The sequence below is a fragment of the Thalassophryne amazonica genome, chromosome 19 (assembly GCF_902500255.1).
Source record: "Thalassophryne amazonica chromosome 19, fThaAma1.1, whole genome shotgun sequence".
Classification (NCBI taxonomy): domain Eukaryota; kingdom Metazoa; phylum Chordata; class Actinopteri; order Batrachoidiformes; family Batrachoididae; genus Thalassophryne; species Thalassophryne amazonica.
The window spans coordinates 1763505-1777066 of record NC_047121.1 but is presented as its reverse complement, the minus strand read 5'-3'; the positions used below and the strand labels follow the sequence as shown (position 1 = coordinate 1777066).

The 13562-nt window shown below is 42.0% G+C and overlaps 1 protein-coding gene across 1 annotated transcript in view; it reads left to right on the top strand.

Annotated features, from left to right (window-relative positions):
• Positions 1 to 13562, top strand: part of nrxn3a (neurexin 3a) — a 580025-nt gene that overhangs the window by 448675 nt on the left and 117788 nt on the right. The window contains 1 exon segment of the mRNA XM_034159719.1: positions 8181 to 8488. Within this exon segment, the coding sequence (XP_034015610.1) occupies positions 8181 to 8488 (308 nt within the window).

The following is a 13562-nucleotide window of genomic DNA, read 5'->3' as shown; positions in this document are numbered from 1 at the left end:
GTGTTAAAGTGATGTGACAGTGTTGATGTCTTTATCGTGATCAAATCTCTCCGAATGAAATTTGACCAGTGAAAATAATGGAGGGAAGGAGGAAACTATTTGCTTTCTGTCTTATAGCAGCAGGTGGAGATCGAGGTGCCCGAAGCGTAGGATAAAAGCAGGTTTGACACTGGTCACTACCTCTTATACCCACATCAAAAGCTCGTGTAAGATGAGATTCATTTTTGGAAGTAATTTTGTTACTTTATTTTCCTCAGGTTATTAGTGAGATGAGTCTGAGATGAACAAATTAACAGTTTTATTACATTTTATACTCTATCAGTTAATTCCAGAACTACTTTAGACTATGCGCTTTGCCTGTGAGGTCAGTTACATTTCAAATCAAATCAAATCAGTTTTATTTATATAGCGCCAAATCACAACAAACAGTTGCCCCAAGGCGCTTTATATTGTAAGGCAAGGCCTACAATAATTATGGAAAACCCCAACGGTCAAAACGACCCCCTGTGAGCAAGCACTTGGCGACAGTGGGAAGGAAAAACTCCCTTTTAAACAGGAAGAAACCTCCAGCGAAACCAGGCTCAGGGAGGGGGCAGTCTTCTGCTGGGACTGGTTGGGGCTGAGGGAAGAGAACCAGGAAAAAGACATGCTGTGGAGGGGAGCAGAGATCGATCACTAATGATTAAATGCAGAGTGGTGCATACAGAGCAAAAAGAGAAAGAAACAGTGCATCATGGAAACCCCCCAGCAGTCTACGTCTATAGCAGCATAACTAAGGATGGTTCAGGGTCCCTGAATCCAGCCCCTAACTATAAGCTTAGCAAAAAGGAAAGTTTTAAGCCTAATCTTAAAAGTAGAGAGGGTGTCTGTCTCCCTGATCTGAATTGGGAGCTGGTTCCACAGGGAGAGGAGCCTGAAAGCGGAAGGCTCTGCCTCCCTTCTACTCTTACAAACCCTAGGAACTACAAGTAAGCCTGCAGTCTGAGAGCGAAGCGCTCTATTGGGTGATATGGTACTACGATGTCCCCTAAGATAAGATGGACCTGATTATTCAAAAACCTTATAAGTAAGAAGAAGAATTTTAAATTCTATTCTAGAATTAACAGGAAGCCAATGAAGAGAGGCCAATATGGGTGAGATATGCTCTCTCCTTCTAGTCCCCGTCAGTACTCTAGCTGCAGCATTTTGATTAACTGAAGGCTTTTCAGGGAACTTTTAGGACAACCTGATAATAATGAATTACAATAGTCCAGCCTAGAGGAAATAAATGCATGAATTAGTTTTTCAGCATCACTCTGAGACAGACTTTCTAATTTTAGAGATATTGTGCAAATGCAAAAAAGCAGTCCTACATATTTGTTTAATATGCGCATTGAATGACATATCCTGATCAAAAATGACTCCAAGAGTTCTCACAGTATTACTGGAGGTCAGGGTAATGCCATCCAGAACATGCAGCTAAACATGATTAATTAATAAGCTGGAATGGAAGATTTCTGCTAATCCTCCGCCTCGGCCCGTGCTACAAGCATTCTGACAGTTAGTGTGACTCGGGGGTGTTGACTCATTTAAACTAACATATTCATCCTGCTGTAACCAGGTTTCTGTTAGGCAGAATAAATCAATATGTTGATCAATTATTATATCATTTACTAACAGGGACTTAGAAGAGAGAGACCTAATTGTTAATAGACCACATTTAACTGTTTAGTCTGTGGTGCAGTTGAAGGTGCTATATTATTTTTTTCTTTTTGAATTTTTATGCTTAAATAGATTTTTGCTGGTTATTGGTGGTCTGGGAGCAGACACCGTCTCTACGGGGATGGAGTAATGAGGGGATGGCAGGGGGAGAGAAGCTTCAGAGAGGTGTGTAAGACTACAACTCTGCTTCCTGGTCCCAACCCTGGATAGTCACGGTTTGGAGGATTTAAGAAAATTGGCCAGATTTCTAGAAATGAGAGCTGCTCCATCCAAAGTGGGATGGATGCCGTCTCTCCTAACAAGACCAGGTTTTCCCCAGAAGCTTTGCCAATTATCTATGAAGCCCACCTCATTTTTTGGACACCACTCAGACAGCCAGCAATTCAAGGAGAACATGCGGCTAAACATGTCACTACCGGTCTAATTGGGGAGGGGCCCAGAGAAAACTACAGAGTCCGACATTGTTTTTGCAAAGTTACACACTGATTCAATGTTAATTTTAGTGACCTCCAATTGGCGTAACCGGGTGTCATTACTGCCGCGTGAATTACAATCTTACCAAATTTACGCTTAGCCTTAGCCAGCAGTTTTCAAATTTCCTTCAATGTCGCCTGCTCTGGCCCCCGGAAGACAATTGACTATGGTTGCTGGTGTCGCTAAACTTCACATTTCTCAAAACAGAGTCGCCAATAACCAGAGTTTGATCCTCGGCGGGTGTGTCACCGAGTGGGGAAAAACGGTTAGAAATGTGAACGGTTGGTCGGTGTACACAGGGCTTTCTGTTTAGGGGCTACGCTTCCTCCTCACAGTCACCCAGTCGGCCTGCTTTCCCGGCTGCTTCAGGATCCGCTGGAGGGGAACTAACGGCGGCTAAGCTACCTTGGTCCGCACCGACTACAGGGCCTGGCTAGCTGTAGAATTTTCCACGGTGCGGAGCCGAGTCTCCAATTCGCCCAGCCTGGCATCCAAAGCTACGAATAAGCTACACTTATTACAAGTACCATTACTGCTAAAGGAGGCCGAGGAATAACTAAACATTTCACACCCAGAGCAGAAAAGTGCAGGAGAGACAGGAGAAGCCGCCATGCTAATCGGCTAAGAGCTAGTAGCTGCGCTAAGCTAGCGGATTCCTAAAAACACAAATTGCGCAAGATATTGCGCAAATGTAAAAAGCAGTCCTACATATTTGCTTGAAATGCATGAATTAGCTTTTCAGCATCACTCTGAGACAGACCTTTCCTAAATTTAGAGATATTGCGCAAATGCAAAAAACCAGTCCTACATATTTGCTTAATATGCGCATTGAAGGACATATCCTGATCAAAAATGACTCCAAGATTTCTCACAGTATTACTGCAGGTCAGGGTAATGCCATCCAGAGTAAGGATCTGGTTATTAGGACACCATGTTCTAAGATTTGTGGGGCCAAGTACAATAACTTCAGTTTTATTCTGAGTTTAAAAGCAGGAAATTAGAGGTCATCCATGTCCTTTATGTCTGTAAGACATTCCTGCAGTTTAACTAATTGGTGTGTGTCCTCTGGCTTCATGGATAGATAAAGCTGGGTATCATCTGCATAACAATGAAAATTTAAGCAATGCTTTCTAATAATACTGCCTAAGGGAAGCATGTATAAAGTGAACAAAATCGGTCCTAGCACAGAACCTTGTGGAACTCCATAATTAACCTTAGTCTGTGAAGAAGATTCCCCATTTACATGAACAAATTGTAATCTATTAGATAAATATGATTCAAACCACCGCAGCGCAGTGCCTTTAATACCTATGGCATGCTCTAATCTCTGTAATAAAATTTTATGGTCAGCAGTATCAAAAGCAGCACTGAGGTCTAACAGAACAAGCACAGAGATGAGTCCACTGTCTGAGGCCATAAGAAGATCAATCAATCAATCAATCAATTTTTATATAGCGCCAAATCACAACAAACAGTTGCCCCAAGGCGCTTTATATTGTAAGGCAAGGCCATACAATAATTATGTAAAACCCCAACGGTCAAAACGACCCCCCTGTGAGCAAGCACTTGGCTACAGTTGGGAAGGAAAAACTCCCTTTTAACAGGAAGAAACCTCCAGCAGAACCAGGCTCAGGGAGGGGCAGTCTTCTGCTGGGACTGGTTGGGGCTGAGGGAGAGAACCAGGAAAAAGAAATGCTGTGGAGGGGAGCAGAGATCGATCACTAATGATTAAATGCAGAGTGGTGCATACAGAGCAAAAAGAGAAAGAAACAGTGCATCATGGGACCCCCCAGCAGTCTAAGTCTATAGCAGCATAACTAAGGGATGGTTCAGGGTCACCTGATCCAGCCCTAACTATAAGCTTTAGCAAAAAAGGAAAGTTTTAAGCCTAATCTTAAAAGTAGAGAGGGTGTCTGTCTCCCTGATCTGAATTGGGAGCTGGTTCCACAGGAGAGGAGCCTGAAAGCTGAAGGCTCTGCCTCCCATTCTACTCTTACAAACCCTAGGAACTACAAGTAAGCCTGCAGTCTGAGAGCGAAGCGCTCTATTGGGGTGATATGGTACTACGAGGTCCCTAAGATAAGATGGGACCTGATTATTCAAAACCTTATAAGTAAGAAGAAGAATTTTAAATTCTATTCTAGAATTAACAGGAAGCCAATGAAGAGAGGCCAATATGGGTGAGATATGCTCTCTCCTTCTAGTCCCCGTCAGTACTCTAGATCATTTGTAACCTTCACTAATGCTGTTTCTGTACTATGATGAATTCTGAAACCTGACTGAAACTCTTCAAATAGACCATTCCTCTGCAGATGATCAGTTAGCTGTTTTACAACTACCCTTTCAAGAATTTTTGAGAGAAAAGGAAGGTTGGAGATTGGCCTATAATTAGCTAAGATAGCTGGGTCAAGTGATGGCTTTTTAAGTAATGGTTTAATTCCTGCCACCTTAAAAGCCTGTGGTACATAGCCAACTAATAAAGATAGATTGATCATATTTAAGATCGAAGCATTAATTAATGGTAGGGCTTCCTTGAGCAGCCTGGTAGGAATGGGGTCTAATAAACATGCTGATGGTTTGGAGGAAGTAACTAATGAAAATAACTCGGACAGAACAATCGGAGAGAAAGAGTCTAACCAAATACCAGCATTACTGAAAGCAGTCGAATATAAAGATATGTCTTTGGGATGGTTATGAATAATTTTTTCTCTAATAGTTAAAATTTTATTAGCAAAGAAAGTCATGAAGTCATTACTAGTTAAAGTTAATGGAATACTCGGCTCAATAGAGCTCTGACTCTTTGTCAGCCTGGCTACAGTGCTGAAAAGAAACCTGGGGTTGTTCTTATTTTCTTCAATTAGTGATGAGTAGAAAGATGTCCTAGCTTTACGGAGGGCTTTTTTATAGAGCAACAGACTCTTTTTCCAGACTAAGTGAAGATCTTCTACATTAGTGAGACGCCATTTCCTCTCCAACTTACGGGTTATCTGCTTTAAGCTATGAGTTTGTGAGTTATACCACGGAGTCAGGCACTTCTGATTTAAAGCTCTCTTTTTCAGAGGAGCTACAGCATCCAAAGTTGTCTTCAATGAGGATGTAAAACTATTGACGAGATACTCTATCTCACTTACAGAGTTTAGGTAGCTACTCTGCACTGTGTTGGTATATGACATTAGAGAACATAAAGAAGGAATCATATCCTTAAACCTAGTTACAGCGCTTTCTGAAAGACTTCTAGTGTAATGAAACTTATTCCCCACTGCTGGGTAGTCCATCAGAGTAAATGTAAATGTTATTAAGAAATGATCAGACAGAAGGGAGTTTTCAGGGAATACTGTTAAGTCTTCTATTTCTATACCATAAGTCAGAACAAGATCTAAGGTATGATTAAAGTGGTGGGTGGACTCATTTACATTTTGAGCAAAGCCAATAGAGTCTAATAATAGATTAAATGCAGTGTTGAGGCTGTCATTTGGTGGAGAGATATTTTGGGGGTGGGGGGGGGTTGGAGGTGAGGCAGTATGAAGTGTTCAGTTTAAAGTTGTGCTACCAAACAGAGAGAAGGTCGTGGCCCCCATGCTCCATTTTAACCCACAGCCTAAAACAAATAAACGAAGCCACAGGAAAGAAAAATACTTTTTTTCCACAGGGTTTCTTCAGGAGGAGTTTAATCACTGTGGCCAGTTATAAGTGACAGATTAACAATATTCAGCACAGCAGGGCCAAATAATGGCCCCAAGTCCTTAAACCGTTTTGCTGGCAGTGGATTGAAATGACAGGAAGCGGCCTTTACCTCCACACCATGTTGATCAAACTACAGAGAGAAATGGTATCAAAACCACGACACAAACGTCAGTCTCCAGCTCATTCAGAGTGACCAGGATTTGCTGGTTTATCTTAGACCTAAAATCCTTCATTCTATTGTCACACAAATCAAATCATGAGCTGTGTCAATTAAACAAACGCATGGTCACAGCATCGAACACGACGTTAAAGCTTAAATCAGTTAAATCAGTTCTTTATGTGGTGGATAACGCATGTTTATAAGAGATCATCCAGTTTTTCATGTGCCCAGGACATTGTTTGGGATAGTATACATGCAATACTGTTCTTTCATCCAAGAAATGTATCTCTGCAGATTTTGTTCTCAAACTATTTACTCTTTCCTGGGCACAAACACAAAAAAACATTATACCGGACTCTGTCAACACAAATGGCGCCTGCCATCTAGTGGCCATACTGCAGTCTACAACATAATTCTCAAAGGTCTGTTAGTTCGTCTGTTTGGTGAAAAACTCAAAAACCCCAAAGAGTTTGATTATCATATAATTATCTGATATATTTTTCAGGCAACATATAAAATGACCTGAAAATGCGCAGTAAGATTTTTCTCTATACAGAACTGTAACTTTAAGTACAGTTCATCCAGAAAGTGTTCCCAGCACTAAACATTTTTCACATTCATTGTTTTGTGTTGCAGCCTTTTTCCAAAATGGGTGAATTTCATTTTTTCCTCAAAATTCTAAACACAATACCCCGTAATGACAATGTGAAAAAGTTTTTTTAGATATTTGCAAATTTATTCAAAATAATAATTATAAAAAACTAAGAAATCACATGTCCATAAATATTCACAGTCTTTGCCATGAAGCTCTAAATCAGGGGTGGCCAAGTTCGTTCCTCGAGAGCCACCTTTCTGACACTTTTAGTTGTCTCCCTGCTCCAACACACCTGAATCCAATGAAAGACTTATTAGCAGACTTTTAATGAGTCTTTCATTCAAACTAAGAGTGTCAGAAAGGTGGCTCTCGAGGACTCAACTTGGCCACCCCTGCTCTAAATTGATCTCAGGTGCCTCCTGTTTCCACTGATCATCCCTGAGATGTTTCTACAGCTTAATTGGAGTCCACCTGGGGTAAATTCAGTTGATTGGACATGATTTGGAAAGACACACACCTGTCTACATATAAGGTCCCACAATTGACAATCAGAGCACAAACCAAGCATGAAGTCAAAGGAATTGTCTGTAGACCTCTAAGACAGGATTGTCTGGAGGCACAAATCTGGGGAAGGACACAGAAGCATTTCTGCTGCTTTGAAGGTCCCAATGAGCACAGTGGCCTCGATCATCTGTAAATGGAAGAAGTTCAGATTCACCAGGACTCTTCCTAGAGCTGAACGCCCTTTTAAACAGAGCGATCAAGGGAGAAGGACTTTAGTCAGGGAGGTGACCAAGAACCCGATGTTCACTCTGTCAGAGCTCCAGCATTCCTCTGTGGCACCTGAAGGACTCTCAGACCAGGAGAAACAAAATTCTCTGGTGTGATGAGACAAAGATTGAACTCTTTGGTGTGAAGGTGGGCCAAACTGCCTAAAGATAGGTGCACCAAGCTTGTGGCATCATATTCAAGAAGACCTGAGGCCGTAATTGCTGCCAAAAGGGCATCAACAAAGTAATGAACAAAGGCTTTTGGGGGAAAAATGAATTTACTCCACTTTGGAAACAGGTTGTACCATAAAATGTGGAAAACGTGAAGCGCTGTGAATACTTTCCAGATGCACTGTACGTTCATTTAACCACATCATAAATCTAATTGTGAGGCAGCACAGTGGCTTAGTGGTTAGCACTGTTGTCGTTCCACACCTGGGGCCTTTTTGTGTGGAGTTTGCGTGTCCTCCTCGTGGGTTCCCTTCGGGTGCTGCATGTTTAGTCAATTGGACATTTTAAATTTGTTTGGACGTGTTTTGTCTGTATGTGGCCCTGTGAAAGAGCAGCATTCTGTCCAGGGTGAACACCGTGTCTTGCCATTTGACTCCTGGGACAGGCTCCACCCACTGAATTGGAATCAACGCACTTATAAAATGAATGAACTGGATTTTATATATATATATATATATATGAATGACTCAGGAGGATGTTAGAATGTGTTTCAGTATTTTTCCAATATTTATTCTAATTTAAGATCATGATCATTTTTGTATTTATTTATCTGGATGTCTCCCAGGTCGGCAGCTCACAATTTTCAACACCCAAGCAACAGTGACGATTGGGGGAAGTGATCGTGGACGGCCGTTTCAGGGTCAGCTCTCTGGAATCTATTACAACAGCCTGAAGGTGCTGAACATGGCTGCAGAGGGTAACTCCAACATCAAGATCAACGGCAGCGTGAGGCTGGTGGGCGACGTGCCCAGTGTGGCAGGTTCTGCTCGCACCACGACCATGTCTCCAGAGATGTCCTCTGCTTTCATTGAAACGACGACCATGATGTCCACAACCACAACGAGGAAACACCGTTCCTCCTCAACTGTGCAGGTACGGATCCAGTTCCACTCATGTCTCTGCGCAAAATTGCAGACCAAAAAATACAAATCTCAGAGAAAGATATAAAAGTAAGATCATAAGAGCTGATTTAACTGAGTGTGGACAACATTAGAAAACAGGATCATGTCAAACAGCTGGAACAGAGTACAATTATTTCTGATTTAAGATATATTTTGATTCATGTTATAGTGCAATAGTTTGGGCCATTTTTGTTTTTACATTTATTGCAGGTTGCAGGTGTTGCAGGTGATTCTACATGCCATGATTGTTGGTATATAATGTTGCAGGTGATACCACATGTTGAGATTGTTGGTATATAATGTTGCAGGTGATCCTTCCTGTCTTCACTGTCAGTATATAATGTTGCAGGTGATCCTTCCTGTCTTCACTGTCAGTATATAATGTTGCAGGTGACACCACATGTTGAGATTGTTGGTATATAATGTTGCAGGTGATAGGACATGTCGTGATTGATGGTAGATTATGAAGGTGATACTACATGTCATAATTGTTTGTATATTTTGCAGGTGATATTGCATGTCGTGATTATTGGTATATAATGTTGCAGGTGAACCTCCCTGTCTTGATTGTCAGTATATAATGTTGCAGATGATACTACCATGTTGTGATTGTCAGTATACACTGTCACAGATGATCCTACCTGCTGTGAATATTGGTATAAAATGTTGCAGGTGATCCTTCCTGTCTTCACTGTCGGTACATAATGTTGCAGGTGATACTACATCATGATTGTTGGTATAGTATGTCGCAGGTGATACTACATCATGATTGTTGGTATAGTATGTCGCAGGTGATACTACATGTCATGAGTGATGGTATATTTTGCAGGTGATATGGCATGTTGTGATTATTGGTATATAATGTTGCAGGTGATCCTTCCTGCCATGATTGTGGGGATACTATATCGCAGGTGATCTGTCATGTCTTGATTGTCGGTACAAATGTTGCAGGTGATCCTTCCTGTCGTGATTGTTGACATATAATGTCGTAGTTGATCCTACGTGTCATGAATGTCGGTATATAATGTTGCAAGTGATACTACCTGTCGTGAATGTCAATATATAATGTCGCAGATGATCCTACCTGTTGTGATTGTTGGTATATAATGTCACAAATGATCCTACGTGTCATGAATGTCAGTGTATAATGTCACAGGTGATTCTACATGTCGAGATTGTCGGTATATAATGTTGCAGGTGATACCACGTTATGATTGTTGGTATATTATATCGCGGGTGATCCTACCTGCCGTGATTGTTGGTATAACATATTGCCGGTGACACTACATGTTGAAATTGTTGGTATGTTATGTTGCAGGAGATACCATGTGTTGTGATTCTGAGTATACGAGGTCTATTAGAAAAGTATCCGACCTTATTATTTTTTTCAAAAACCATATGGATTTGAATCACGTGTGATTACATCAGACATGCTTGAACCCTCGTGGGCATGCGAGAGTTTTTTCACGCCTGTCGGTTACGTCATTCGCCTGTGGGCAGTCTTTGAGTGAGGAGTCGTCCACCCGCTCGTCGATTTTTTTCATTGTTTAGGAATGGCTCAGAGACTGTTGCTTTGTTTGATAAAAATGTTTTCAAAACTGTAAGGCACAACTGAGTGGACACCATTCAATAAATTCAGCTGGTTTTCTGTAAAAATTTTAACGGCTGATGAGAGATTTTGGTCTGGCAGTGTCAGTTTAAGGACGGTCCACGGCGCCTGACGGCGATCTGCGCTTCGAGGCGGCAGCGTCTCGCTGTTTCAAGTTGAAAACTTCCACATTTCAGGCTCTGTTGACGCAGTAAGTCGTCAGAGAACAGAGAACTTTCAGAAGAAGTCGGCATGAGGAGTTTATTCGGACATTCCATTGTTAACGGTCATTTTGTAATGAAAGAACGTGCGGGCAGAGTCGCATGTCGGGCTGGACCCGACCGCGGGGGGGTCGCGACAGGAAAAACACCTCCGTTGGAAATCTTAACGGGCAAGTTGGAACATGCCCAAGCTGTTAAACAATTTCTCAGTTACTCACTTGTTGAAAGCCATTAAAAGCCGCCTGAATTCTACAAATGGTTTTCAACACGGAGGTGTTTTTCCTGTCGCGGCGCACACAGATTTGCCGAGTCGTCACGGAAACGACTCGGCGAATTTGCGCGTACGTCTTTCATTTAAAAAATGTCCTTAAACAGTGGAATGTCCGCATAAATTCCTCATGCCGGCCTCTTCTGAATCTTCTCTGTTCTCTCACGGTGTCCTGGGTGAATTAAGCCTTAAATTAGGATGTTTTCAGCTCGAAACAGGCCGACGACAGCGCCTGGAAGCGCTGCAGGACGTCCCGCTCCGTGGGAAGTCCTTACACCAACAGAAACACCCCATAATCTCTCATCAGCCGTTAAACTTTTCACAGAAAACCAGCTTAATTTCTCGAATAGTGTCCACTCGGATATTCCTCACAGGTCCAGAAAATTTTTTGATAAAGCAACGCGCGCCGTCTCGAGCAGCGTGTGAAACAAAGGAATTCAGCCGAGAGGGCGGGACCACATCTCACTCAAGGCCTGCCCACAGGGAAATGACATCGCCGACATGCGTGAAAAAACTCACGCATGCGCACGAGGGTTCAAGCATGATTGGTGTAATCGCATGTCATTCAAATCCATATAGTTAAAAAAAAAAATAAAAGGGTCGGTTTATTATCTAAGAGACCTCGTATAATGTTGCAGGTGATACTACATCTTGTGATTGTTGGTATATAATGTCGCAGGTGATCCTTCCTGTCGTGATTGTTGGGATATTATATCGCAGATGATCTGTCGTGTCTTTATTGTCAGTATAAAATGTCACAGGTGATACTTCCTGCCTTGATTGTCAGTATAAAATGTCACAGGTGATACTTCCTGTCTTGATTGTCAGTATAAAATGTCGCAGGTGATTCTACATGTCGAGATTGTCGGTCTATAATGTTGCAGGTGATACTACATCTTGTGATTGTTGGTATATAATGTCGCAGGTGATCCTTCCTGTCGTGATTGTTGGGATATTATATCGCAGGTGATCTGTCATGTCTTGATTGTCAGTATAAATGTCACAGGTGATACTTCCTGTCTTGATTGTCAGTATAAAATGTCGCAGGTGATTCTACATGTCGAGATTGTCGGTATATAATGTTGCAGGTGATACCACATCTTGTGATTGTTGGTATATAATGTCGCAGGTGATCCTTCCTGTCTGGATTGTCGGTATATCATGTTGCAGGTGATACTACATGTTGTGATTGTCAATATATAATGTTGCAGGTGAGCCTACCGGTCATGATTGTTGACATATAATGTCATAGTTGATCCTACTTTCATGATTGTTGGTATATCATGTTGCAGGTGATACTATATGTTGTGATTGTCGGTATATAATGTTGCAGGTGAGCCTACCTGTCATGATTGTTGACATATAATGTCGTAGTTGATCCTACTTGTCATGAATGTCGGAATATAATGGTGCAGGTGATCCTACCTGTCGTGATTGCTGGTATAACATGTTGCCGGTGACACTACATGTTGAAATTGTTGGTATGTTATGTTGCAGGAGATACCACGTGTTGTGATTCTCAGTATAAAATGTCGCAGGTGATCCTTCCTGTCTTGATTGTCAGTATAAAATGTCGCAGGTGATACTTCCTGTTTTGATTGTCAGTATAAAATGTCGCAGGTGACCCTTCCTGTCTGGATTGTCGGTATATCATGTTGCAGGACATGTTGTGATTGTCGGTATATAATGTTGCAGGTGAGCCTACCTGTCATGATTGTTGACATATAATGTCGTAGTTGATCCTACTTGTCATGAATGTCAGTATATAAAGTTGCAGGTGATACCACATGTCGAGATTGTCGGTATATAATGTTGCAGGTGATCCTACCTGTTGTGATTGTTGGTATAACATGTTGCCGGTGACACGACATGCTGAAATTGTTGGTATGTTATGTTGCAGGAGATCCCACGTGTAGTGATTCTCAGTATATTGAGAATTGATTGTCGGTATATAATGTCACAGGTTATACTACATGTTGTGATTGTCAGTGTATAATGTTGAAGATGATCCTACCTGTTGTGAATATTGGTATCAAATGTCACAGGTGACCCTTCCTGTCTTGATTGTCGATATATAATGTTGCAGGTGATACTACATGTTGTGATTGTCAGAATGCAACGTCACAGGTGATCCTCCTTGTCTTTTTTGTCAGTATATAATGTCGCATGGGATCCTTCCTGTCTTCATTGTCGGTATATAATGTCGCAGATGATCCTACCTGTCGTGACCGTTGGTATATAATGTTGAAGGTGATACTGCATATCGTGACTGTCAGTGTATAATGTTGCAAGTAATCCTACATCTTGTGATTATTGGTATATAATGTTTCAGGTGATACTACATGTGATTGTCAGTTTTTAATGTTGCAGGTGATCCGCCCTGTCATGATTGTCAGTATATGATGTCTATATATGATATGATATATGATTTTTTTTTTTTTTGCCTTCTTGCTCTCGGCCGGGACGGTCGCATTTTTCTTTCCTCCTCCCTCCCCAACTTTCCTGCTACTGTAGCGTGTTTGTCTGTGAGGCTGCCAGCCCTGCTCCTCTGGAAAACGGAAAAATGGATCTGATGAAGTAGTCTCTGAACGCAATTGACACTATTTTTTCTACAAGACACTCGGGAGCGGAGGACCTGACCTGTCCTGCCAGGACACATGTGGCGGGTTACATGATGGACAGCTGGTGGAGGTGGCAAGTCATGTGCCTGTACACGTTGTCTGTGGAGGACGTTGAAGATGTTTACTTATTTGGAGCTGTGGTGACCGGGTTTCTGCTGTGTTGAGCGGCCATAGCACTGGTTTACTGGAAAATTAAGAAGGTGGAGGCGGCATTAATTGGCCCGTCCAGGCTGCCCCACATGATTGATTCAATTGGAAGGGCAGTGTCAGCTCAGTCGGCGGGTGTTATCCGCATGTTGGAATCCACCTCGGGGAGAATGGCTGCACTGGAAAACCACTTTGATCGT